The 25,706-nt window shown below is 44.2% G+C and overlaps 1 protein-coding gene across 1 annotated transcript; it reads right to left on the bottom strand.

Moving 5' to 3' along the window:
* Window positions 1-201: 201 nt before the first annotated feature.
* LOC138737316 (tyrosine-protein phosphatase non-receptor type 13-like) lies at window positions 202-25,214 on the bottom strand. The gene is made up of 6 exons (XM_069888069.1): window positions 25,131-25,214; window positions 21,677-21,851; window positions 8,373-8,583; window positions 7,383-7,420; window positions 524-568; window positions 202-278 (listed from the first exon to the last, which is right to left on the bottom strand). Exons 1-6 carry the CDS (start codon window positions 25,212-25,214, stop codon window positions 202-204), a joined length of 630 nt encoding a protein of 209 aa, XP_069744170.1.
* Between the last annotated feature and the right edge of the window lie 492 nt (window positions 25,215-25,706).

The raw sequence follows: 25,706 nt of genomic DNA, 5'->3' as shown, positions 1-25,706 counted from the left end.
AATATCACTTCAGGATGTCAGTGCCCCAAAGCAGTCACTGTGTTCCAGCAACAACCCATCCAAGGGCATTCTATTACTTTGCTTCAATGAAAAAGGATCAGGCTTTGGGCATCAGCGCAATGGACCAGCTGGTTCTATCTCCCCTGACAGTTTTGCAGACTCCTGAGATAAACCCTTTGGCCCCAGTAATACTGGCCTCAGTCAGTTGCACTCTTTGTCTTTGGCTACAAAGGTGACCAGTTTAATTGCCAAATCATGGTTTGGGCTGATCATGTGAACTGGCATTTCAGTAGAGCACACTTGGATGTGTTATTACCGTTAGTGTTCTTCTGCTTGTCCTCCTCTGTTGCCGTGGGGATTCAGCGTAACGTGAGGCGCTTGCTAAAGAAGCAGCAGTCAATACAGGTGACTGCTCTATGTGAAGTGCTTGGAAGGGTGTTGACATGAGGCACCCGATCAAGATGGAAGAAACTGAGATAAAGAAGGCAAGAGGCCACTCACTTTACAGAATATCTGCACTTGCCTTTTAGTGCCAAGCAGCTTTTGGTTTTCTTTCTACTTGCCGTTCCTAGAAATGAAGAGAACAAAACGAGACTATTCAGCAAAGCACAGCAACAAGACAGGGTGACGGCTGTGGGTTTATGCAGGGAGTTGGCAGAGCCCGATTTGATGCTTGAGCGGACACAGTTAGGTCAATTGTACACACGTTTAATTCTGCAGGTCAAAATTCAGAGACTAACAGCAGAAGAGGTTTTGAAACAATAGCAGGGATTACATTTGTTGTGCCAGTTTTAATTGACCAGGCCATTTAGCCAGAGCAGCAGTGACTTCCTAATAAATACAATCAGCTTGCTTTTAGCGTGCTTAGTTGTTGCTGCAATCTTGGTTCTAAACAGCATACAGCACAGTAGCAGGCTCTTTCAGCCCGCAAGCCCATGCTGCCAAATTACACTCAATTGGCCTACAACCCTCTGGGACAGTGGAGTCGGACGGTCGGAGCACCCATTCAGTCACAGGGAGAACATATAAACTCCTTACAGACAGCACTGGATTCGAACCCCAGACCCGCTCGCTGGCGTTGTAACACCGTTGCTCCAGTGGTTTTCAAACTGTCCCCTTAAACTCATCCCTATGCCATAAGTGCACTGTGATTAGTAAAGGATTGCTTAAAGTGGGAAGGTTGAGAACCACTGCTCTAGACCCAATTGTTACTGAAATATTTTGCTTGAGAAAAATTGTCATTGGCCCATTTCCTTTGGAGTTCTGAAACCGTGCACATAACGAGTCAACGAGGTACAGTTAAAACAATGGTTTTCAAACTTTTTTTCTTTCTATTCACATCCCACCTTAAGGATCTCTTACTAATCACAGAGCACTGATGGCATAGGGATTAGTTAAAGTGGAATGAGTTTAGGGGGCAGTTTGAAACCAATGCGTCTAACTGCTACATTTATCCCATCAGTGGTAATACAATCTCCAACTGATCTGTTCCTATCAATTTGCCAGTGTCTCCCCTGAAACAATTGGATGCAACACTGAAGTTGTTTGCACTTTCAAACAGAACCTCCCAATTGTTAGTCCTGGATTCCCACAGGAATTAGTTGCCAGTAATTTTACTGACACTAACCTGTTTAATCCCTTCCTTCCCCCAACATCCTTTTCTGTGTCCCTCATCCCAACATAGAGTCCCTCGGTCAGCGCCACGCTATTACAGAGCCAGCGACCTGGGTTCAAATCCAGCGCCCTCTGTAAGGAGTTTGTAAGTTCTCTCTGTGCCTGCTTAGTTTTCCTCCGGGTGCTCCAGTTTCCTCCCACCAAAACGTAACGGAGTATTTGGGCGGCACAGGCTCGTGGGCCAGAAGGGCCTGTTACCAAGCGGTATGTCTTAAATTTAAAAAAAACACCTGCACTCTGGAAAATTTTCTCCGCTCTATTCCCAAAGACTCCTGTGATTCATAACTTTGAACACACGACTCCAGCAGATGCATAAACCAATGATTCTCACAGTTTTATTGCATCTTTCCTGTTTTTGTATCCAACACTTCTATTTATAAAACTGAGGAATCCATGCTTTTTAAAAAAAATTTTAACACTGATGTAGACAAGAAACGTTCCTGTTTCATTTTCTTTCCCTTTTTTAGTTATTATGCTAGCACAGGTAATATTGTTAATTTCAATCTAATGGCTGGACAGGAACAGTGTGGCTGTTGGATTCTAGCCAGTGTTAAACACGTTTTCCCAGATTCCGGACTCCAGAGAGCTCCAAATATACTCCCTTTCCCACCACCAGACAAATACTCTCCTCTCCACCTTCTGCAGGGACCACTCCCTCCATGACTCCTCCTTCCCCTTCACACCTACCCCTGTGACCGGAGGAGATGCTCCACACTGCCCCCACGACCTCCCTGGCCACCTCTTGAGGCCCCAAACAGTCCTTCCAAGAGAAACATCGTTTCACTTGTGAATCTGCAGGGGTCATCTGTTGCATCTGGTGTTCCCCTTGTGGTCTCCTCTCCCCAACTGGGAGATTGCTTTGTTGAGCACCGTGGCTCTGTCCGTCACAATACCGTGGATCTCCCAGTGGCCACCCATTTCAATTCTTCACCCCATTCCCTTGCTGACATGTCTGTTTGTGGTCTCATGTACAGCAGCTTCTCCAGTTTCCATTTAAACCCCCCCCCCTCCCCTTTCCCCAGCTCTCTCTCTTTTCCCTCAGTCTCCTTTCACAGAACCAAACATTATTTCTCACCTCTCCTCTTATCATATCCAATTAATACCTTTTGTTGGTCTGGACTCCTTCCCCTCCCATTCTTCAAACTTTATTCTGATACCTCCCTGTTCTTTGCTTAGATCTTGAAGAAGGGCTCAGGCCTGAAATGTCAGTAATAAATCTTTACCTCCAATGGACCCTGCGAGACCGGCTTGGCTCCTCCCACATTTCTGTGTGCTTTTACTACAATCACAATGTCTGCAGACTTTTGTGTTTCACTGCAGAATCCTTTTCACTGGATTGATTTTGCAAAACCTGATGCCATCTAGTTAAATCCTCTACCTATACACGCAAGACTGAGGGGGCAATGAAGAATCAGTTCCACAAGCACAATTCTTGTCCAGTTTCAGCCATTGATCTTTTGGTTCCTGATAATCTATCCCTCGACCTTCTTGGCTTTCTCCCACCACCTCCCTAATTCCATGTACCCATCCATTTCTATAGCTCTCAGTCTTTAAACCCCCTTATGGCCTCTTGACCATCCTCAAACTTAATCGCCCCTTTCAGGAACTGCTGATCCCTCGCCGCACAAAGAAGGAAGATTCTGTGCAGCTCACATTCTCGTGGCGAACCGGCCCTGCTTGTACCGCCACATGGCAGAGCAGCCATGAGAAGATGGCGCCATCTCCTTGCCTCATGGTTCTAGCCCAGTCTGCGCCTGGGGCAGCTGTTATGATGTCACTGCTCACACGAAGGCGGAACTCACGCTGCCCTTAAAGGGGCGCGCGTGGGTTTTGAAATAAACAGTCGTTGAGAGCATCCAACGTAGTGGCTGTGAGTCTCTTTCATTGTAGATGCTGCTACAACTTACACTATTCATCAAACAACCTTAAGTCATTTTATTCTGTTTTCCATGTTAACCAAAAACTCCCAGCTTGCCCTTCTCTACCACACCCCTGCGCTGCCTGATTTGTTCCTTCCCCGCAGGTGACTGCAACGCTGCCTTAGCTCCCATTGTAGGCCCCGCGCAAGCGCATTTACGCGCTTGGGCATCGCTTCCCTTCTGCTGCCAGCAGCGACCGGCCCGATGCAAAGCTTGCGTCAGCGTGCGGCCGCCCTGCCCTATCCCTTGCCACCGAGCCTTCAGCCTCAGCTCTGGAATGAATTCCCGAAACTTGCTGGCTCTCTGCTCTCCTTTGAGATTCTCCTCTGTGCCTGTGACTTTGGCCATTTATGCTCAGGTGCATCCTGTGAAATGACTGTGACTGATCTTAACCACATGAAAGACGCTGTGTTCAATGCAGGTTCCTGTTATAGAGTTTCAGAGACGACCAGCATGGAAATGGGTTCTCCAATCACTGAGTCTACTCTATTTATACTAATTTTGCATTAATTCCATTTTTTATATTCTTCCTACATTCTTATCCACTACACCCTCGCCCCCAACCCCCTCACCCCCACATCAAGAGTTTACAATACATCTCCACCTTTGGGGCAATTACAATGACAATTATCTGACCATCCCATGAATCTTTGGGATGTGGAAGAAATCAAACAGCCACAAGGAGAGTGTGCAAACGCCACACCAGGAGTGGCAAAACTACAGCCAACTATGGTCCACTGGCCACTTTTAAGGTTTCCTAAAAGGTTTGGAAAATGCCTGCACTCCCTGAGAGTGACACAAATGTGTGGAAATGGTTTTGCCAAGTGGTACTAACCGCTGCGATCATCTAACCGAGGGCACGGTTGCTACTAGGAACTGATGATTGGGGAAGAAGCCCCTGAGCTAGTCAAGCAGTCAGAGGCTCATTTATTCTGCCAGAAACAAGGCCATTGTATAGAACTTTAAGGCAAACAATTTGAGATACAAATTAAAATCCTGGCAAGGCAGCTGGCAAATTCAAATAGGAGAATAAAAACTTGAATTTGTTACTGGTAATGACAAAACAACCAGATTGTTGCAAAAACACCAATTTTCCAAAGAATCATCAGGGTGGAATTTGCCTTCCACATTTGAACTGGGTCAGTTGATCAGCTAAAATCGGTTAACCCTTCACCTGTAACTTCAGCTGAGGAGCATCTGGGGATGAAGAAGCAAGGCAGTATTGCCTGTGATGCCCATGTTCTTTGAATGATTGAGATGAAAAAAAGCCTTCATTGAAGAACTGATGGTGCAATGACTACCTTCAATAGAGAATGTGGAGGTTGCCATTCCTTTGAGAAAAACAAGAAACCAGGCAAGATGGACTGATGTGACATTAAATTGGGACCGATGGCAAAAATTGTGGAATGGATAACAAGCAAAATACTGCAGATTCTTGAAATATGAAATAAAAACTGTTCAATCTTTCAAAATACATAGCAGGTCAGGCTCTATCTGTTGAGAGAGAAGGAGAATCAACAGGGAGAGAGAGAAGCACAGAGAGAGAGGAGGAGAGACAGGTCGGACAGGGAGACAGACAGGTTGGACAGGGGGGAGAGAAGGACAGAGAGAAAACAGACAGAGAGGAGGAGAGACCAGGAGAGAGGACAGACAGATGGACAAGGAGAGAGAAGGAGAGACAACAGGGAGAGAGAGGAGAGGACAGACAGATGGGCAGGAAGAGAGGGAAGACGGAGGATAGAGAGAGGTAACAAACAGAGAAGGAAAGACAGGAGAGGGAGAGAGAGAAGGGCAGAGAGTGAAAGGGAGAAAGAGAGAGAGTGAAAAAAGGGGGGAAAGGGGCGCAGACATTGTTATTCTAGCTTTTTCAGGTTTTATTTTGAAATGATTTCTTGGCCTAATATGCATACTGGAATTATGGGATGTTTGCAGCCTCTTGCATTTACAAATCAATTCTTACAGGACCTGCCTGAAGATCTAAAACAGAGGGGAGCAAATGAACTGCTTTCCAACATAATTTGCATGTCGCGTGTAAAGCAAGAATGAAAAGGCATCAGCTGGCAAACGAGCTGGATTGGGCCGGTTCCCGATCACACCTACACAGTACAGGCACTGTCTGTGTTCAATCCGCAATGCACAACTGTGCCTCGGTTCTTGGTGCCAGTGCGGAGACAGTTCTTTCTCATTTGTGTCACTCTCAAGGAGATCACAGCCTTCGCACAGGAAAAATTCAAAGCAATGAAAGCTCTTGAACCAAGTCCTCCTGAGAATGGGGAGGTGGCAGCCAGCTCAGCCTAAGGCAAAGTTGCTCAAAATTGTTCCTGAAATCTGTCCGATTCTCTCTCCCCACCCACCACACCCCACCCAAATCTGGCTTGATGCTATGGCTCAGCTCACAGAAGCAAGATTTGCTTCTCTCCTCCAATGAATGGAGATGGCTTGAACCAAATCTGCAGTGGTTATTTATTTTGAATAGTCAATTGTTTCTCGTAAGGCTGAATGGCCCAGTTCCTGGTAGAATAATGAAATTCCTATTGATGAGGGGCCCACCGTGATGATGAAGCAGGCACCTCTTCTGTACATTCATTTTATGTTGACTCTCTTTCTTGTATTTAAGCCAGAGATCGGCAGGAATTTGATTTGTCAGGACATCAAGGGTTGTGAGGAGAAGGGGCTGAGAGGGAGGATGGATCAGCTGATGATTAGAATGGTGGAGCAGACTCGATGAGCCACTGGGCCTACTTCTTGTGATCTTATATCAACCTGAAATATCAACCATCCCTTTGCAACCCCAGATGTTGTCTGTCCCACGGAGTTTTTCCAGCATCCCGTTTACTTTGTGCTCCAGATTCCAGCCTCCCTAAATAGGAGGAAACTTTTGCCCATTGCAAAGGTATGTAAAACCGGAAGACATAGGTTTTAAGGAAGGGGAAAGAATCAGAGGGGTATAGAAGTTATTTGGAAGAAGAACCTTCTCATGCAGAGGCCAGTTGGAATCTGAGTGTAATGGCAATGTTAATGCAAGATCTCCAGTGGAATATTTTAGTTTGTAGGAACACTCAAATGTCCAGAAACTTCAGGAGGGGGAAATCAGGAGAACTTGAATCAGTCTTCATCTAGGGGTCAGCAGTGGAAAGGGTCAAGGACTACAAGTTTCTGGATGTCAAAATCTCTGAGGTTCTGTCCTGGGGTCCTTCATGTTGATACAATCACGAAGAAGGCTCACTAGCAACTTTGTGATGAGGTTTGGTTTATGCAAATTTCTACAGGTGTTCCATGGAGAGCATTCTGTCTGGTTGCATCACTGCCTGGTATGGAGGTGCAAATGCACAGGGCAAACTCAGCCAGCACCATCAAGGGCATTAGTCTGCATACCATCGAGGATGGCTACAGAAAAGGCGGAGTCTTCAGAAAACAGCCTCTATCCTCAAGGACCCTCACCAGGCCATGCCCTCTTCACACCACTACTGTAGACTGACACCCAGCGGCACAAGGACTGCTTGTTCCCTTTCTGAATGGACAATGAACATTTCGCACTCATTTATTTTTGAACTGTAATTTATAATAAGATCTGCTGCTGCAAAACAATGAATTCTGTGACATGTTTATGTCAATAAATTCTGATTCTGTCATGACCATCCAAGGCAGCACGCTACCACACATTTGTGGTTGGCCCTTTCTGCTCGTTACGAGGTCAGCTGAGTTACTGAGATAAACATTAACAACCCTGCCTGAGAACTAATGTATGTTTATTGTTATTGCTGTAGTTTTCCTGGCAACAGCACTTACCAGTCATGTGAACTTCAGTAATCACTGGCTTCCCATCCCTGAAGAAGCAAAATAAATAATGGTTTAAATGCTGGAACAAGGCTGACAATCTATCTAGCTTTTAAAGGGATGCCATAAAACAAAGTTAATGCTGTTAGGTGGCACGGTTGGTGTCGGGGCAGCTCAGATGGCATAGTAGTTAATGCAATGCCTTTACAGCGCCAGCGATCAGGTCCAGAGTTCGAATCCTGCGCTGTCTTTAGGGAGTTTGTATGTTCTGCCCATGTCTGCATGGATTTTCTCCAGGGGTTCCAGTTTCCACCCACTGTTCAAAGCGTACTGAGGGTGTAGGTTAATTGGGCATAAATTGGGCAGCATTGATTTGTGGGCCGAAACGGCCTGTTAACGTGCTGAATGTCTAAATTTTTTTAAATTAAATTTAATATTGAGATGGGTGATCAGAAGGTTAGAGGCAGATTTTACGAAATAAAAGATCTAAGCGCAGGAGAGGTTTATGGTGAGAAGGCCTCCACAGCTGAAGACAACCAATGAAGGAGCTGACGTTGATGGAAGGGATTTGGAATTAGCAGGCCATACAAGGTGTTGTTATTCTGGCTGGAGTCAGGGACCATTGGTGTTCTGCAGAATTAATGTCGATGGGATAAATCCCTGGTCGTTAAAAGAGGCAAGTGGAGCGATGGCTGGGGGCTTGGCAAAGAGTTTTGCATGCTCACTAGCAACAGGCTGGAGGGTGGCAAATGTTGTATCTTTATTCAAGAAAGCGAATAGGAATAGTCCAGAAAACTACAAGATCCACATCAGTGGCAGGGAAACAGCAATAGGATTGACAGATGTTTGGAAAGTCATGGTCAGATTAGAGCTTTGTAGGTCATGCCTTAACAATGTGACTTTTTTTTGGAAGAGGTGACGAAGGTGGTTGTGCAGTGGATATTGCCAAGCCCTGAATGAGACCATCAATTTTCTACAGCTATCTTCATAAGCAGCCCTTACCTCGTGGCCTTGATGGTTATTTGGCCATTTTGTGTATCACAGGCTCTCACAGCATCAGCTAAGGTCATGCCCATGGTACAGATGTCACAGATGTAAAGGATCTTGTCTCTTGGCTGCAGGCTGCCTTCCAAGCTGGCAGGTGAATTTGGCACAATCTCCAGCACATAGATACCTTGCCATTTACTGCCTATTCCCCCTGTTAACTTCAACCCTGTAGCAACAAGAACAAACTGAAGTTAGAGTAAAAGAGACGCTGCGATGATGGTAAAAATGCACAGAAATGCTGGATGAACTCAGCCAGTCAAGCAGCATCTATACCCTGGCAAATTCCTACAGATGTGTGCTGGAAAGTGCGCTGACCGGCTGCATCACAGTCTGGTAATGAGGACACCAACATCTCTGAGTATAAAGCCTTGCAAAAGGTAATGGACGCAACCCAGGAGATCCCCATCATCAAGATATTCTACAGGGAATGTTGCCATTGGAGAGTAGCAGCAATCATCACACTCTGTTCTCGCTGCTGCCGTCAGGAAAGAGGTCTAAGGGCCACAGGACTCGCACCACCAGTTTAGGAACAGCTGCTCCCCCTCCACCATCAGACTCCTCAACAACAAACTCAATCAGGGACTCATTTAAGGACTCGTACTTCTGATCTTTATTCATTTTTTTCTTTTCTCTGTTTTGCACAGTCAGTTTGTTTACATTTCTTTATCTGTTTACATGTGTACATTGAGTACAGTTTTTTTGCACTGCCAGTACGTGATAATTCTGCCTGGCCCACAGAAAAAAGAATCTCAGGGTTGTATGTGATACCATTTATGTACTCTGACAATAAATCTGCAATCCGAATCTGATAATATTGCTGAAGATTCAGGCTTGAGCACTTCTTCAACTTGTAAGCAAAAAACAGGAAGACATTTGAATAAAAAGCGAAGAATGGCAGGGGAAACTTCCTGTGCTTTGCTTTGACCTCGAAGAAGGGCTCAAGCCCAAAACATCAGTAATTTATCTTTAAATCCTATGGATGCTGCGAGACCGGCTGAGTTCTTCCAGCATTTACAGTGTGTTCAAACTGCAAGCAGGCCAGCAGCAAAGCATATTAGTCACATAGTCAATGGAGCATGGTATGATAATCACCAGCTTCCTGCGGGACATGAAAGGCAGATCAGATCAGAAAGCGTTATCTTCCTGTCAGTTTAATGGAGGTTCTAAAAACCTGAATGTTTCCTGTGTAATGAATTGCTTCCATCTTTAAACAAACACTTCCTCCAAATCAGCATTGCTAAAAGGCGATGAATACTGAAGGACTTCTATCTGACAGGAGTTAATTCCACCAACTCCAAGAACTTACATCCTTATTTATAATTGGTTGTGATAAATAATTATGAGTTAAGAGTCTCCAGATTGGATACTATCAGAGCTCAAAATACTTTATGATCATAAACGATGAATGGTTAGCTGAGGAAGTTTGGATTTTATGAGGAAAGTAAAATGGTGTTGATTATTATTTTCTCGTCAGCATCCTATGAATTAGATTGGGTGCATTGTTTAGGAACAGACCATCTGTCCTCTTGTTTATAAGCTCCATTCAAATCTCTTCTGCTCTTTGTAATCTTCACTCCTGCGGTGAGGTGCTGGCCTGTTGCTCAAAGACCCTGTTCCCTCGAGACCAGGCATAGCAATCTGCAAGCACTGATGTGGTCTTGGGGAGGTGGGGCAGATCCCCGAGCCCCTTCACTGAGCATCTAAACGACCCTTCAACCCAACTTATTCAGGTCAACCAAGATTGTTGCTTAATCCAATTTGCATCCATTTGGTCCATTCTAAACCCTTCCATCCACTTATCTGTTCAAATGTCTTTTGAATATCATAATTATATCTTAGTTTTAAAATTTTAATTTAGATGTACAACACAATAACAGGCCACGAGTCTGCGATGTTCACTTTACAGCCAATTAACCTACACCCCTGGTACGCTTTGAACAGTGGGAGGACACCAGAACCTTCGCGAGGAAAACTCACGTAGACACAGGGAGAATTTACTCCATCTTTTACTCTCATAATTTTGTATATCAGCAAACTTCTCATTTCCCCCTGTTGAGTTTAGATCTCAATTCAAGGTTCCTTTATCATATAATTAAAAAGAGTGCAATACAGCCTCTCCCCTTCTTATGACTTATGTCCACCTGTCCATATGAAAGAAAAAAAATGCATAAATTTTTATAAAAGAAAAAATATGTAAATATAAAAATTACACTTGGTCGCACGTCCACCAATGCTAACAGCTGCGTGCATATAATAGTGAATGTCAGACGATATCCCGGCATTGTGTACAACACAGCATCTTTCAGTTTTCAGGACAAAAGAATGCTGTACAGGTACAGTGGGCAGTCAGGAGAGTGTGAGGCAGTGGGATCAGTGTTGGGTCTGATAGTGGGCTGTTGTGAGAGTGTGGGGCAGTGGTATCAGTGTTGGGTCTGATAGTGGGCTGTTGTGAGAGTGTGAGGCAGTGGGATCAGTGTTGGGTCTGATAGTGGGCTGTTGTGAGAGTGTGAGGCAGTGGGATCAGTGTTGGGTCTGATAGTGGGCTGTTGTGAGAGTGTGGGGCAGTGGGATCAGTTTGGCGACTGATAGCATAGGGATTACATGTCATACTAACATATGTCCAACTTGCGTCCATTTCGAGATTCGAATTAAACTTTGATGTATGTCAGTGAATGGCTGTATTACACGGAATTTTCTTTCATCTGCCACAAGGCAGATAGATTCGCCATCAGCATAAATTGCCTAAAATGCCTCTTAAAGTCAGAGAGGGAGAAGCAAAAGAGAGTCCTCGAGTGTCCGTGGATTTGCCGTCAGCGCCCCCACAGCCACACAGAGTTCAATCCAACCCATCTGGAGCTCAAGCTCCAGATCCAGATCTGAACCTCCAACACACTCAGGAAACCTTCATTGCCCTCAGCACCCTCTTGCATCCCAGTTCCAATACCTGGTACGCCTTCAGCCAGCCTCGAGCCAGTCTCCAGCAGTCTGTCACCTAGTGTGCATCTCTCGACCGCATTCACCAGCAGCCTGTGTGGGTTCCTTGCCTCAAGTCACCAATAGCTTGCTTCTTATGTGTTCTTCAGCTGCAGAGTTGCCCACTGGTCTGCCGCCATGGTCACCATCCCATGGATCATCTCCCTACTTCTCCTTCTCAAACAGCATTGGGGGGGGGGGGGGGCTGGTCACCCTGTTGTCTCGTGCCCTGTGCCAGAGTCTGCAAAACCTCATGGTGCAAACCTTTTAAATAAAACCACCGTTGGCTCCACTAACAGGCCATTTAAAGCCTGTGCAGACTGACAGCAGTCAGACTGGGTGGTTGGACCCTGTGGGAGCACTCCTTTCCCTGCTCCCCCTGGGTCCACACCGATGTCAGCGCAGCTGTTGCAGCATTTTCAGAAGGGCCACCATCCCTTTCAAGAGATGGAAACACGCAAAATGATCCATTTGTGATTTGTTGTTGGGAATAAGAGAGGCTCCCTCAGGTAAAATTAAAAATGACTGGGAACAGGACCCACAGCTTTTAATTTCTGAAGAAAAATTTTCAACTTGGTTAATACCTCATCTTTATGTGCCCACCACTCTCTCCTACATTTTAAAGTAGTCCATAGGGTTCACATGTCCAACATCAAACTATCTAATTTTTATGCACATGTATGTCCTCATTGTAATAAATGCAACAATGGAGATGCTTCATTAATTCATATGCTCTGGACATGCCAGACCTTCTGCGCACTTTTTAAAGTTCATTTTATGCCTATTCCCTTAACTGCTTTACTTGGTATTGTTGGAGAGAATGACATAACGTTAACAGCACCTGAGCTGCATGAATTAGCTTTTATTTCTTTTATGGTTAGACGGGCAGTGTTGCTCAGATGGAAGAACGTTACCCCGCCTTAATCATACTCACTGGCTACGTGACGTCATGTCATTTTTAAATTTAGAGAAGATTAGATGCTCAATTTCCAATTTTAATTCAAATTTTCAAACACTGTAGCAACCCTTTTTGAATTACTTTTATAACCTTTGATTTGTTTCGAAGGTAGAAATGTTGACTAATGAGGTAATTTATCACTCGGATAAGAATTCTGTCTTTTTTTGGCCAAACAACTTTTTTTCTTAGTGGGTTTAGATCTTTTCTTTACAATAAATAATAAATATTAATACAATGTAATTTGTTTGATTGAAAATGTGGAGTCCCTTGGATGAAAGGATATGATTGAAATGTAATATATCTCTGTATTTTTGGATGTGAAATTTCAATGTTAATAAAAATATTGAAAAAGAAAGGAACATGCAAAGTCCTGAGGGGCTTTGACTAGGTGGATGTGCAGAGGACATTTCTTGTTTGTGGGAGAATTTAGAACAAGGGAGTCATTCAAAACAGAGATGAGGTGAAATTTACTCAGATTTTTTTGGCAATCTTTGCAGCTCCCTTCCTCCAAGCACCAGTGGAAGCAAAGTCTTTAAAAGTTTTTCATGTAGATTCTTGATAGCAAGAGGGCGAAAGGTTACCAGGGATAGAGAGGAATAATTTGAACTTAAAATTGCATCATGATCTTATTGAATGGTACAGCAGGCTCAAGTGACCTATTCTTGCTCTTAATTTATATGTTCATATGTACATGTGTTCCTCAACTTATGATGGGGTTACATTCTTGAAAATCCATCAAAGTCAATAAAGAATACCATACCTACCACTTTTTAATAATTAAATTTTTATATACCTATTACAGCACACTGACAAAATTGTTCACGCACACTGGGCATGAAGAATGTTTGAGACATTGAGCTAAAATTAATTGCTGAATGGTGGGGGATGCTACAGCGACAGGTTCATTGATTTCACTCTCTACTGATGATGCTCGAGAACAGCTCGTCGAACGCACTGCGTTATCGATACTTGTTGAAGGCACTGGGCATCATCGACACTTCATGGTTTAACAGGCAGATTCTTCTTCAGGAAGATATCAATCCCAGCATCGTGAGAGAGTAGCATACCCCATATTGCAGGTAGGGGGACAGATCAAAAGTACAGATTCGAACCATCGTAACTTTGAAAAATCCTGTCAGACCATCGGAGTAGGGGAGCCCCTGTAATTTGAATACTTTATCCACCTTGAGCAAATCAAATCCCAGCTGTGACCTCAGCATTCACTCTTCCTGAGGGAAGATCCCCTGACCTGTTCTGTCTCCGTTGATAACTCGGCTCCATTAGTGAGGCCTCTGTGAATGAGCTCTGGTGAGTGTTTCCAGTTAAGGATCAATGTACCCAATAGCGCAGAGATCTGAAGAGTTTGAGCTTTGCAGCTTTCAATCTTGGACTGATTGATCCACTAGAGAGAAATCACAGCATCCAACCTTAAAATGGGTCTGGCTCACGTGGCAGAAGGTTTTCCTCTTTTGTCAATCTGCGGTTCAATACTTCACTGACCCTTTATTAAAACGGATATAATGCAGCATTCAGAGCATTACAATGCTGATCACACCCAATCTTGCAAATTAGATTGGGCCCCAATGCATCAAGAATATTTTTTTTAAGTGACAACTGTGGATGATTAGTCAATAAATCTGCCAAGGTTCCATCACCATCGGCATTCCTCAAACGCATCCGCTCTGAAGTGAATCTTTGACGTTGCTCCACATTGACTAAAACACCAACAACCATCAGCTTCTCTGCACACTGGAATTATAATGAAGTATATTTCATCACGTTAGTAAATCAAACAGCTTTCGTGATACGTGCTTTATGACTGCCATTATTTTAGATGGTCACCCATTTATCAACTCTTTGTCAACAGCAAGTGATACCAGAGCTTTTATATTCCAATCATTTTGGCCACAATGAAGAGGTTAATTAATTACAATAAAATGGGGTAACTACCACCTCATTTCTGCTTTGATTAAACTAACACTTCACTCCAGTAAAAAGCTTTGAATCTTCTTTAAACCAATGTGCAGAGAAGTTGTGAATGCAATCCTCCTGACTCATGTTTTAATGGTCACCAGCTACAAGAAAACGCAGTCACAGGCAATGATGTTCTGTGGCTAAAGATGAAATCCACCAACATTTCTCTATAAACTTAAGATACCATGATTGATAACACAGGACAACAACCTTTTTTCCAAAGGTTTGCTTCCTGAAAAGAAATTGGGGTTTATGATAGATAATATCAAGCTGAACACAAAGATAATTTCAGATCTGCTGTAGGAAGTTAGAGAAAAATTACATGAGCTTTTATTGAATTTAGCATGTTTAATGGCATAATGATGCTGACAATTGGTTTAACTGGCCTAAAAATGTTTTGCCGCTGATTTTCGCTTGCGACAGAGTCCAATAAAAGTCGGCCAGCATTGATGGATTCCAATTGCCCCAAAGTTCCTCAACATGGTTATCCAACTGCACGAAAACCAACAAGGTCGGGTCAGATACAGCCATGAGCTCTCTGAACCCTTCTCCATTAACAATGGCGTGAACCAAGGCTGCGTTCTCGCACCAACCCTCTTTTCAATCTTCTTCAGCATGATCCTGAACCAAGCCATGAAAGACCTCAACAATGAAGACGCTGTTTACATCCGGTACCGCACGGATGGCAGTCTCTTCAATCAGAGGCGCCTGCAAGCTCACACCAAGACACAAGAGCAACTTGTCCGTGAACTACTCTTTGCAGACGATGCGGCTTTAGTTGCCCATTCAGAGCCAGCTCTTCAGCTCTTGACGTCCTGTTTTGCGGAAACTGCCAAAATGTTTGGCCTGGAAGTCAGCCTGAAGAAAACTGAGGTCCTCCATCAGCCAGCTCCCCACCATGACTACCAGCCCCCCCACATCTCCATCGGGCACACAAAACTCAAAACGGTCAACCAGTTTACCTATCTCAGCTGCACCATTTCATCAGATGCAAGGATCGACAACGAGATAGACAACAGACTCGCCAAGGCAAATAGCGCCTTTGGAAGAATACACAAAAGTGTCTGGAAAAACAACCAACTGAAAAACTTCACAAAGATTAGCGTTTACAGAGCCGTTGTCATACCCACACTCCTGTTCGGCTCCGAATCATGGGTCCTCTACCGGCATCACCTACGGCTCCTAGAACGCTTCCACCAGCGTTGTCTCCGCTCCATCCTCAACATTCATTGGAGCGACTTCATCCCTAACATCAAAGTACTCGAGATGGCAGAGGCCGACAGCATCGAATCCACGCTGCTGAAGATCCAACTGCGCTGGGTAGGTCACGTCTCCAGAATGGAGGACCATCGCCTTCCCAAGATCGTGTTATATGGCGAGCTCTCCACTGGCCACCATGACAGAGGTGCACCAAAGAAGAGGTACAAGGACTGCCTAAAGAAATCTCTTGGTGCCTGCCACATTGACCACCACCAATGGGCTGATATCGCCTCAAACCGTGCATCTTGGCACCTCACAGTTCGGCGGGCAGCAACCTCCTTTGAAGAAGACCGCAGAGCCCACCTCACTGACAAAAGACAAAGGAGTAAAAACCCAACACCCAACCCCAACCAACCAATTTTCCCCTGCAACCGCTGCAACCGTGTCTGCCTGTCCTGCATCGGACTTGTCAGCCACAAACGAGCCTGCAGCTGACGTGGACATTTACCCCCTCCATAAATCTTCGTCCGCGAAGCCAAGCCAAAGAAGAGAAGAAAAGAAAAGATACCACTGGTCCACGGTCGCAATGTCCTGGTGAAACCTTTCACCCTGTTCGACGCTGACTGCGCCAAGATCAGCCAGGGAAGACGTCCAAGTGTGAATGCAGAAAATGAGTTTTCAATGACGCGCTGTATTTCATGGTTTTGTAGACTTGAGATTGGCTTAAAATAGGTCAGGAAATCACAAAAATAGGTTATATCTAAAAATGGTATGTGATAGAACAATGTTAATTTTGTGATCAGCAGTCCAAAATCCATAAAATACACCCAAAAGTGTTCAGGAAGCAAGATCTTCGTTGTCCCGTGTAATTGCTCTGGGTAATCCATTTATGATGGTGACATCTCTTCCTGGTATCCATTTCCAAGTATCTCTATTTCTGGGCACACCCATAATAGTGCAGAGGCAAATGTAAATATATTTTTAAAAATTAAGTCGTACAGCGCGGGAACAGGCCCTTCTGGCCCACGAGCCTGTGCCACCCAATTGTCCTACAACCCCTGTATGTTTTGAAGGGTGGGAGGAAAACAGAGGCCCTTGGTAGAACGTACGAGCTCCTACAGACAGCATTGGATTTGAAGCATGATCGCTGGCGCTGTAACAGTGTTGCACTTACTGCTACGCTAACCGTGCTGCCCAATCAAGTGCACAATTCTAAATGCCAACTCAAAGGCAGATTAACGGTAACACGGCAAGCAGAGTCAGGAGGGGATGCTCTTCTCTGCAGGCTTTTTGCCGCTATTTATTTTCGAGAGCTGGTCCATTTTTCTTGTGCTGCTAGCAAAAGCAGAGAAGGAAATCTGAAATGGATGTTTGGGAACCCCAAGCCAACATTCCTCCAATTATCTCTTCTTCTCCTCTGTGCTTTACCATCCTGGAAGGAAGTGGCCCAGACTCCCACAGAATTAAATATGCCTGTTGTTTGTTCAAAGGCATCAGGTGAACCTGGTTGCTGTTTTAAATTAAATTTTAAATTTAGACATACCGTATGGGAACAGGTCCTTTTGGCCCACGAGCCCGTGTCGCCCAATTATACCAAATTGACCTACACGCGGTGTGTTTTTTGAAGGGTGGGAGGAAACCCACGCAGACACGGGGAGAACGTACAAACTCCTTACAGACAGCATTGGATTCGAACCATTTAAGCACTTACAGCACAGAACAGGCCAGTTCGGCCCTACTAGTCCATGCCGTAACAAATCCCCACCCTCCTAGTCCCACTGACCAGCACCCGGTCCATACTCCTCCAGTCCTCTCCTCTCCATGTAACGATCCAGTCTTTCCTTAAATGTAACCAATGATCCCGCCTCAACCATGTCTGCCGGAAGCTCATTCCACATTCCCACCACCCTCTGCGTAAAGAAATTTCCCCTCATGTTCCCTTAATAATTTTCCCCCTTCAATCTTAAACCATGCCCTCTAGTTTGAATCTCCCCCACTCTTATTGAAAAAGCCTATCCACATTTACTCTGTCTGTCCCTTTTAAAATCTTAAACACCTCTATCAAGTCCCCCCTCAATCTTCTACGCTCCAGAGAAAAAAGCCCCAGTCTGCGCAACCTTTTCCTGTAACTCAAACCTTGAAATCCTGTCAACATTCTCATGTACCTTCTCTGCACTCTCTCTATTTTGTTTATATCTTTCCTATAATTTGGTGACCAAAACTGTACACAGTTTGGCCTCACCAATGCCTTGTACAATTTCATCATAATCTCCCTACTCTTGAATTCAATACTCCAATTTATGAAGGCCAACATTCCAAATGCCTTCTTCACCACACCATCTACCTGAGTATCAGCCTTGAGGGTACTATTTACCATCACTCCTAAATCCCTTTGTTGCTCTGCACATCTCAACAGCCTACCATTTAATGATAGGTCATATGACCTATTTTGATTTGCCTTTCCAAAATGGAATTTAATACAGATAAGTGTGAGGTGTTACATCAGCCATTTCTCAGCCCACACCTCCAGCCTTCCTAAATCACCTTTTAATCTACAGTAATCTTCCTCACTGTCCACAACACTACCAATCTTTGTATCATCCGCAAACTTGCTTATCCAATTCTCCACCCCTTCTTCCAGGTCGTTAATATATATAACAAACAATAGTGGACCCAGGACCGATCCCTGAGGAACTCCACTAGTCACCGGCCTCCATTTGGACAAACAATTTTCTACCACTACTCTCTGACACCTCCCATCCAACCATTGCTGAATCCATTTCACTACCTCCTTATTTATACCTAATGCCTCCACCTTTTTTCCTAACCTCCTGTGGGGAACTTTGTCAAAAGCTTTACTAAAGTCTAAATAGACAACATCCACAGCTTTCCCTTCATCAACCTTTTTTGTAACCCCCTCGAAAAACTCAATCAGGTTTGTCAAGCATGATCTACCCCTGACAAAACCATGCTGATTACTCCCTATCAATCCCTGTATCTCCAAATATTTGTAAATACCATCACTCAGAACACTTTCCATCAACTTGCCCACCACAGACGTCAGACTCACGGGCCTATAATTCCCAGATTTACATTTGGACCCTTTCTTAAACAGCGGAACCACATGCGCCACCCTCCAATCCTTTGGCACTACCCCCGTGGCCAGTGACATCCTAAATATTTCTGTTAATGGCCCCACTATCTGTCCACAAGCCTCCCTGAGTGTCCTTGGGAATATTTTGTCCGGTCCTGGAGATTTATCCACCTTTATCTTTTTCAACACAGCCATCACTACCTCCTCGGTTATCCTTATATGCGTCATGACCTCCACACTATTTTTCTTTACTTCAACTGGTTCAATATCTTTTTCCCTAGTGAATACCGAGGCAAAGAAATCATTCAAAATTTCCCCTATTTCCTCTGACTTCTCACTCAGCCTACCCTCGCTATCTACAAGGGGTCCAATCTTATCCCTCACTAATCTTTTACTTTTAATGTACCTATAGAAACCCTTTGGATTTATTTTTACTCTGTCAGCCAAAGCCTCTTCATGCCTTTTTTTGGCCTTTCTAATTTCTTTCTTAAGATTCCTTCTACACTCCATGTAGTCCTCCTTCAAATTCTCAGCTCCTTGCTCTTTATACCTCCTGTACACCTCCCTTTTTCTTCTAACCAAATTTCCAATATTCCTCAAAAACCAAGCCTCCCTATGACTTACAGCCTTTCCTTTGATCCTCACTGGGACATATCTACTCTGTACCCTCAAATTTTCTTTTTTGAATATCCTCCATTTTTCATTTACATCTTTACCTGAAAATATCCTGTTCCACTCAATACTCCCCAAATCCCATCTTATTCCTTTGAAATTTGCTCTTCTCCAATCCAGAACTTCAACTTTAGGTCCCTCCTTGCTCTTCCCTAAAACTAACAGAGTTATGATCACTAGACCCAATTTGTTCTCCAACAACAATGTCCGATACCTGACCTAACTCATTCCCTAAGAGGAGATCTAGTATTACACCGTCCTGAGTCGGCTCTTCTACTAATTGATTTAGAAAACAATCTTGAACACATTTAACAAACTCTAGCCCATCCAGCCCTCTAACTGTATGGGTATCCCAATCAATGTGAGGGAAGTTAAAATCTCCCATGATCACTACCTTATGATTCTCACACATATACGTTATCTCCCTACAAATTTGTTCCTCTAATTTTCTTGGCCCATTTGGTGGCCTGTAATACACCCCTATTAGCACCCTCATGTCTCCTTTACCCCTCAATTCCACCCAAACAGCCTCACTGGACGATCCCTCCAGACCATATTGCCACCTCACGGCAGTAATGTCCTCCTTAACAAGCAGAGCAACTCCTCCCCCTTTTTTACCCCCTGATCTATCACATCTGAAACAAATGTATCCTGGAATATTAAGTTGCCAGTCCTGCCCCTCCTGTAGCCAGGTCTCACTAATTGCCACAATATCATGACCCCAAGTATCTGTCCATGCTCTAAGCTATTCTACCTTGTTCACTATGCTTCTTGCATTAAAATATATGCATTTCAGAGAATGAGCCTCACCTATATTCTCTTTTCCACCTTTTACCCTAATCTCCATCCTACCTTTGTTATCGTTATTATTCCTATCTAGGTGGCCATGCTCCCTTGACACTACTCTCACACTCTGTTCCCCACCCCCCTGCCAAACTAGTTTAAACCTTCCCCCACAGCTCTAGCAAATCTGCTTGCCAGCACATTGGTCCCCCTCCAGTTCAAGTGGAGTCTGTCCCTTTTGTACAGGTCCGACCTTCCCCAGAAGAGATCCCAATGATCCAGAAATCTTATCCCTTGCCCCCTGCACCATCTCTTTAGCCACGCATTCATCCTCCACATCCTCCTATTTCTACCCTCACTAGCGCATGGCACCGGCAGCAATCCAGAGATTACTACCTTGGAGGTCCTGTTTTTTAACTTCCTACCTAATTCCACATAATCCTGTTTTAGGACCTCATCCCCACTTCTAACTAAGTCATTGGTCCCCACATGGACCACGACTTCTGGCTGTTCTCCTTCCCCTTGCAGAATCCTATGAACTTGATCAGAGATATCCCTGACCCTGGCACCAGGGAGGCAACAGACCAACCTGGATCCCCGATCACGTCCCACAAACCTTCTATCTGTCCCTCTGACTAATGAGTCCCCAACTACAACCCGGGTCGCTGGCGCAGTAACAGCGTTGCGCTAACCACTAGGCTAGTCGTGCCACCTTTTTATGGTAAAGCTTGGAAAACAATGAAGGAAATGTATGACCTCTTCAATGTAAAATCGGTTGGTACGAATCCCCTTTCACTCAGCTTCAGCAGGAATGTCAAAATTTGTAAGAGTTTTGGGGATTTTAAAAACTAAATTCTATTGTTCTGTTTTCCAGAACACTCAAAGGCAATCAGCTTTGATTTCAAAATAAGGTGGTCAATCTTATGCTTTCAAAAAAATCCCTTGTGTATATAATGTACAAACCACATTGTTTCTACAGTCTGGACCCTCCTATGAAGGAAGACCTCATGAAAGCAAGGACTAGATGGGCTGAAAGGCCTGTCTCGTTGCTCTATGACTCTATAAAGCAAGTCACTCAGCCTCCCAAAAGGAATCTTATTAATGCTGTATTTTCTAAAACTAAATGGTATTTCAGGGAAACTTCTGCGAAGTTTTTTTTCCCTCTTTTGCTTATCTCTACTTATTTTCCAAGAACACTTGGCTAAACTTTTCCCCTTTCACCCTTAACCCATGTCCTCTGGTTGGTATCTCAGTGGAAAGAAAAGCCTAGTTGCATTTACTCTGTTTGTACCCTTCAAAATTTTGCATTCTTGATGAACTTCTTCACACAGAGAGCAGTGGGTGTGTGGAATGAGGTGCCAGCTGAAGTGGTAAATGCAAGCTCAGTTTCGACATTTCTGAAAAAAATTGTATTGGTGCATGGATGAGAGTGATATGGGCCGATGGACCTGTTTCGGTGGTATAATGGATCTATAGTTCTAACACAGCACCATACATTTCAGTGCAAAGAAATTTCCCCATGCTGAACAAAATAATTAGAAGCCACAGAATTCTGGAGCCACTTTGGAGACAGGACGTTGACTGGGTAAAGAGTGTGGCACATACCTAATTGTCTGTTTGGGCCTTTCTGCAGGATGATGTCAGGGATCTTCTCCAGAGGCAGAGCTGGAAGCAGATTCTGCGCTGCCCGCCCCACTACCAGGGTGAGTTTGAGAGGAGCCACCTGCAGCAGGTTAATGGCATTCTCATGTGAGATGTTTGTGACATCAAAGTCGTTCACCTGCACCGCAACACAAAAGTTCAATTAAGTTTCGTCCGCGACTCAAATGTGTTCTCCCCTTCCCTAGGTGATCCCTCTATTTCCCGGCCTTGTCGGACATCTCATTTGAAAGATGACCTCTCCAAGAGTGTAGCAATTTCTTACGCCTGCCCCTGCACCATTAACTGAGATAATAGAGGGCTACGAGGTAGGAAGGGTTTTTGGTTTGATTTTATCATTTATAAATATTATAATTTTGGTAGGAATAAATAGGTTGGAACAACATTGAGGTCTGAAAGGCCTGTTCTGTGTTCTCTGTTCTTTAATGCTCCCCGAAGACTCTGAATAATTGTCCAATTCTCAGCTTCTTGTCAACAATGTCTGCAATATAATTTAGTCGAGCTGAATGAGTGGGTAAATTCAGCAATGTATTTGTTAAGTTAGCCACCTTCGTGTAGGAGAGAGAAAGTCAGTGAGTTCATCCACCGCTGCACATTGGAATGAACGGACTTTAATGTCAGGGAGTTAGTACGTTCTCTGTGTTCCAGAGAAAGGGAATCAAGGAGAGACTCAACACCGCACCACCTCCACCCCCCCCCCCCCACACCCACCCCACCCAGAGTTCAATTCACCTGCAGCCCACAGTTGTCACTTGAAATTTATTAGATTTGAAAGGAAGAGCTTGGGGGAGGGGGGGGTGGAATTAATTATTTGTAATGATATTCTTCCTCTTTTGAGCAGCTCTGTGCAGGGAGATGAACCTGCAGAGGCAACGACGGTTAAACGTTTTGATAGAATGTGACTGAAAATAAAGTAAAACGTTTTAAGCATTATATATTCATGGAGGTGAAGTTTGTTCAGTGTAAGGTCAATATGATACTTTTGTCTTTTGAACTATTTATTCTTAATTTTAATTTTTAAAAGAAATTTAGACATACAGCACGGTAACAGACCATTTTGGTATATGAGTCCGTGCTCCAATAACACCCAATTAACCTATAACCCCCCCCCCCCAGTATGTTTTGAACAGTTAGAGCCCCTGGGGAAAACCCAAGCAGACATAGGGAGAACGTACAAACTCCTATAGACAGTGCAGGATTCAAACCCCGGTCCCGATCACTGACGCTGTAAAGGTATTGCGGTAATCGCTACGCCAACCGTGCCGATGCTTAATGCAGGTGTATTAATGAGGCAATGTAAGTCTCAAGCAAAATTATTTAAATGTTGACAGATTGAGAAATGTTTATGTTCTTGCAGTCATGTAAACGTGCAGCAAACAGGTGAGAGGGTAGGATGGTGTTAATTGCAAAGGAGGGAGCATTAGAAGAGCAAGGATGTCCTGCTGCAATTATTACAAAGATCTCACCCGGGATAGATCTGTACCCAGGACCAGAGGGATGATGGCGAATTCATGTGGTGAGGAGGGATTGGATAGACTCGACCTTTATTCACTAAGAGTATAGACAAATGAAAAGGAATCTCTTAGGGGTCAAGAGGCTGGTTGTTGGGTGGATATTTTCCCTGGGTCAGAGCTTGAAAACAAGGACTCACTCTCTCCGGTTACATTTAGGACAGAGATGAGGAGAAATTTCTTCACTCAGAAGATATTGAACATGTGGAGGGAGATACAGGGAGGGGTGTGGGTATGAAGCAGGAAGAAGGTATTTGGAAATATTTGCCAAATTTGTGTGGAATGATACAGTCTAGAAAAACTGGACCACCTCCTCTTGATTAACGTGACTGCAGTCTGGCTAATTTTACCAGCACCTCTCTCCTAGTGGAATGTGAAGGGTTGAAATGTTTCAAGACATTGGCGTCCAGAGAAAGGGGTCCAAGGGGAATTTTCAGCCCTTAATCTGAGTCACTCTGGTAAATAAAATAAATTCCAAAGGATTATTGATCCTCTTTTTATTGCTTTCTGCACTGCACGTTGGTGCATAAATGAGTCAGATTAGAGACTAATAAAGGGACAGGGGAATATTGCACAACACTTTCCTGGTCAGTCACCGTCTATAATAGAGAAGCAAACAACCCTTTAATGGTTATTAGCTTGACTTCACACAATAAACTTATCAACAGTTCTTAAAATATTACAGAGAAATTTATAGATTTTATGTAACAATTCCCCTAAGAAGTTTCCTGAGGATTTGCGAATGAACAGAGATAGATTGCCAAATGTGTCAGAGCGTTATTCATTTTGACTATAACCCGGATCATGGCTGTTTATTTAACAACAATATTGCCACATTAACCCTCCCCAACTGTAAACCGTGAGCAGAGCATTCCACTCTGTCCAGTCCCAAATTGACAACATGGAATATCTTCTGACAGGCATCTGTCACACATCCTAATCTCAAAATACATCACTAATACGCTTGCACACTACTCCCTGGTCGAAACTCTAGCCTCTCACACTGAATCCTGTATTAAACATACCCTCCAATACCCTATTCAACTGCTATACCCTTGCTCACACTATACCCTCCCAAACTGAAGGTGGTCCAAAACTCCCCTCATTTAACCCTATCAAACTTACCACACCTTCTCACACCTGTCTGAACCTCCTCCCAACTCTCCAACAGTCTATATAACCCTCCAACCGTCTGAACCCTCAATGACTGTCTCCTTATCTTCCTACACCCTGTTCCCTGCCTGACCCCCCCCCCTTCACTCTTCCACCCACAGTGCTGTATGACCATCCCATATTCTGTAACCTGCATAACCTCCAGCAGTCTGAACCCTCGACTTCCCATGCCTGACTAACCACCGCTAACTCTTTCACAGACCATACCCCACCATGCTTCATGTTTCTGAAGAGACACACTTTCCTCTTGGCTCATTTCCCTCCTGCGATGGAATTGGGTCTCTCCACTCACCTCTGTTGGTTCAAATACCCCATCGCTTCATCCAGAGTAGGCATTCCCTTCTTGTCCCCAGCCTCCACCTGGCCTGCCCATGGGTTCCCTGCCTGCTCATTTGTCCCTCCGATCATCTCCTTTTGTCAACCTCTTCCCTCTCTTGCTACACCTTACTCATTACTGTATTCCCTGTGTGTCATTGTCATGCCCCATCACTGAGCCAATAAGCCATTCCCATTCTGTTCACTGTTCTCCATCACTCCCCAATACATGCACTTGAGATTAAATTTTTAAATTTAAGATTTTTAAATTTAGACATACAGCACGATAACAGGCCATTTTGGGCCACAAGTCCATGCTGTCTAATGTATACCCAATTAACCTACACCCCTGGTAATTTTTGAATGTTGGGAGGAAACCAGAGCCCCTATGGAAAACTCACGCTGACCCAGGGGAAATGTACAAACTCCTGATGGATAGTGTGGGATTCGAAACCCAATCCTGATTGCTGGTGCTGTAAAGGCATTGCGCTAACCGCGATCATTAATAAACATACAAAGTTGGACACCTCTCTCTGCCATTGGGAGGGATTTGAACCTCTGTAAATGGAATCAGTTCTATGGGGATTATAGAGGTTGGGTTGTCATGGAACAGTTATACAAGTTATTAGTGAGGTCGCACTTCCCATACTGTGTGAACTTCTGATCGACCCACAATAGGAAGGATGAAATGAAGTTCAAGACAAGGTTCTCAGGGAAGTGGTGTGGTCTGCAGCCCATGAGTTATCAGGAAAGACAGGCCTTGACCTGTAAATAAAATTATGAGGACCAGAGACCAGGTGGATAGTCACAATCTTTGTCCCAGCACAGGGGAGTCTAAATCTAGAGGTCAGAAGTTTAAAGTGAGAGGGGAATGTTCAATACAGTGGGGTGGTGGGTGTGTGAAATGAGCTGCCAGAGAACATGGTAGAGGCAGGCAAAATGACATTTAGAAGATATTTGGACAGGTGTATGGATAG

This window comes from Narcine bancroftii, chromosome 6, assembly GCF_036971445.1.
Source record: "Narcine bancroftii isolate sNarBan1 chromosome 6, sNarBan1.hap1, whole genome shotgun sequence".
NCBI classification, from domain to species: domain Eukaryota; kingdom Metazoa; phylum Chordata; class Chondrichthyes; order Torpediniformes; family Narcinidae; genus Narcine; species Narcine bancroftii.
Note: the sequence above shows the minus strand (reverse complement) of the source record. Positions and strands in the feature narration are given on the sequence as shown.

Coding starts and splice junctions, on each gene's coding strand:
- LOC138737316 (XM_069888069.1), bottom strand. CDS start 25,214: ATGCCTTTACAGCACCAGCAATCAGGATTGGGTTTCGAATCCCACACT. Junction 7,421..8,372: donor ATAACCATCAAGGCCACGAG/GTAAGGGCTGCT, acceptor TTGCTTCTTCAG/GGATGGGAAGCCAGTGATTA. Junction 569..7,382: donor TACTGAAGTTCACATGACTG/GTAAGTGCTGTT, acceptor CTTCATTTCTAG/GAACGGCAAGTAGAAAGAAA.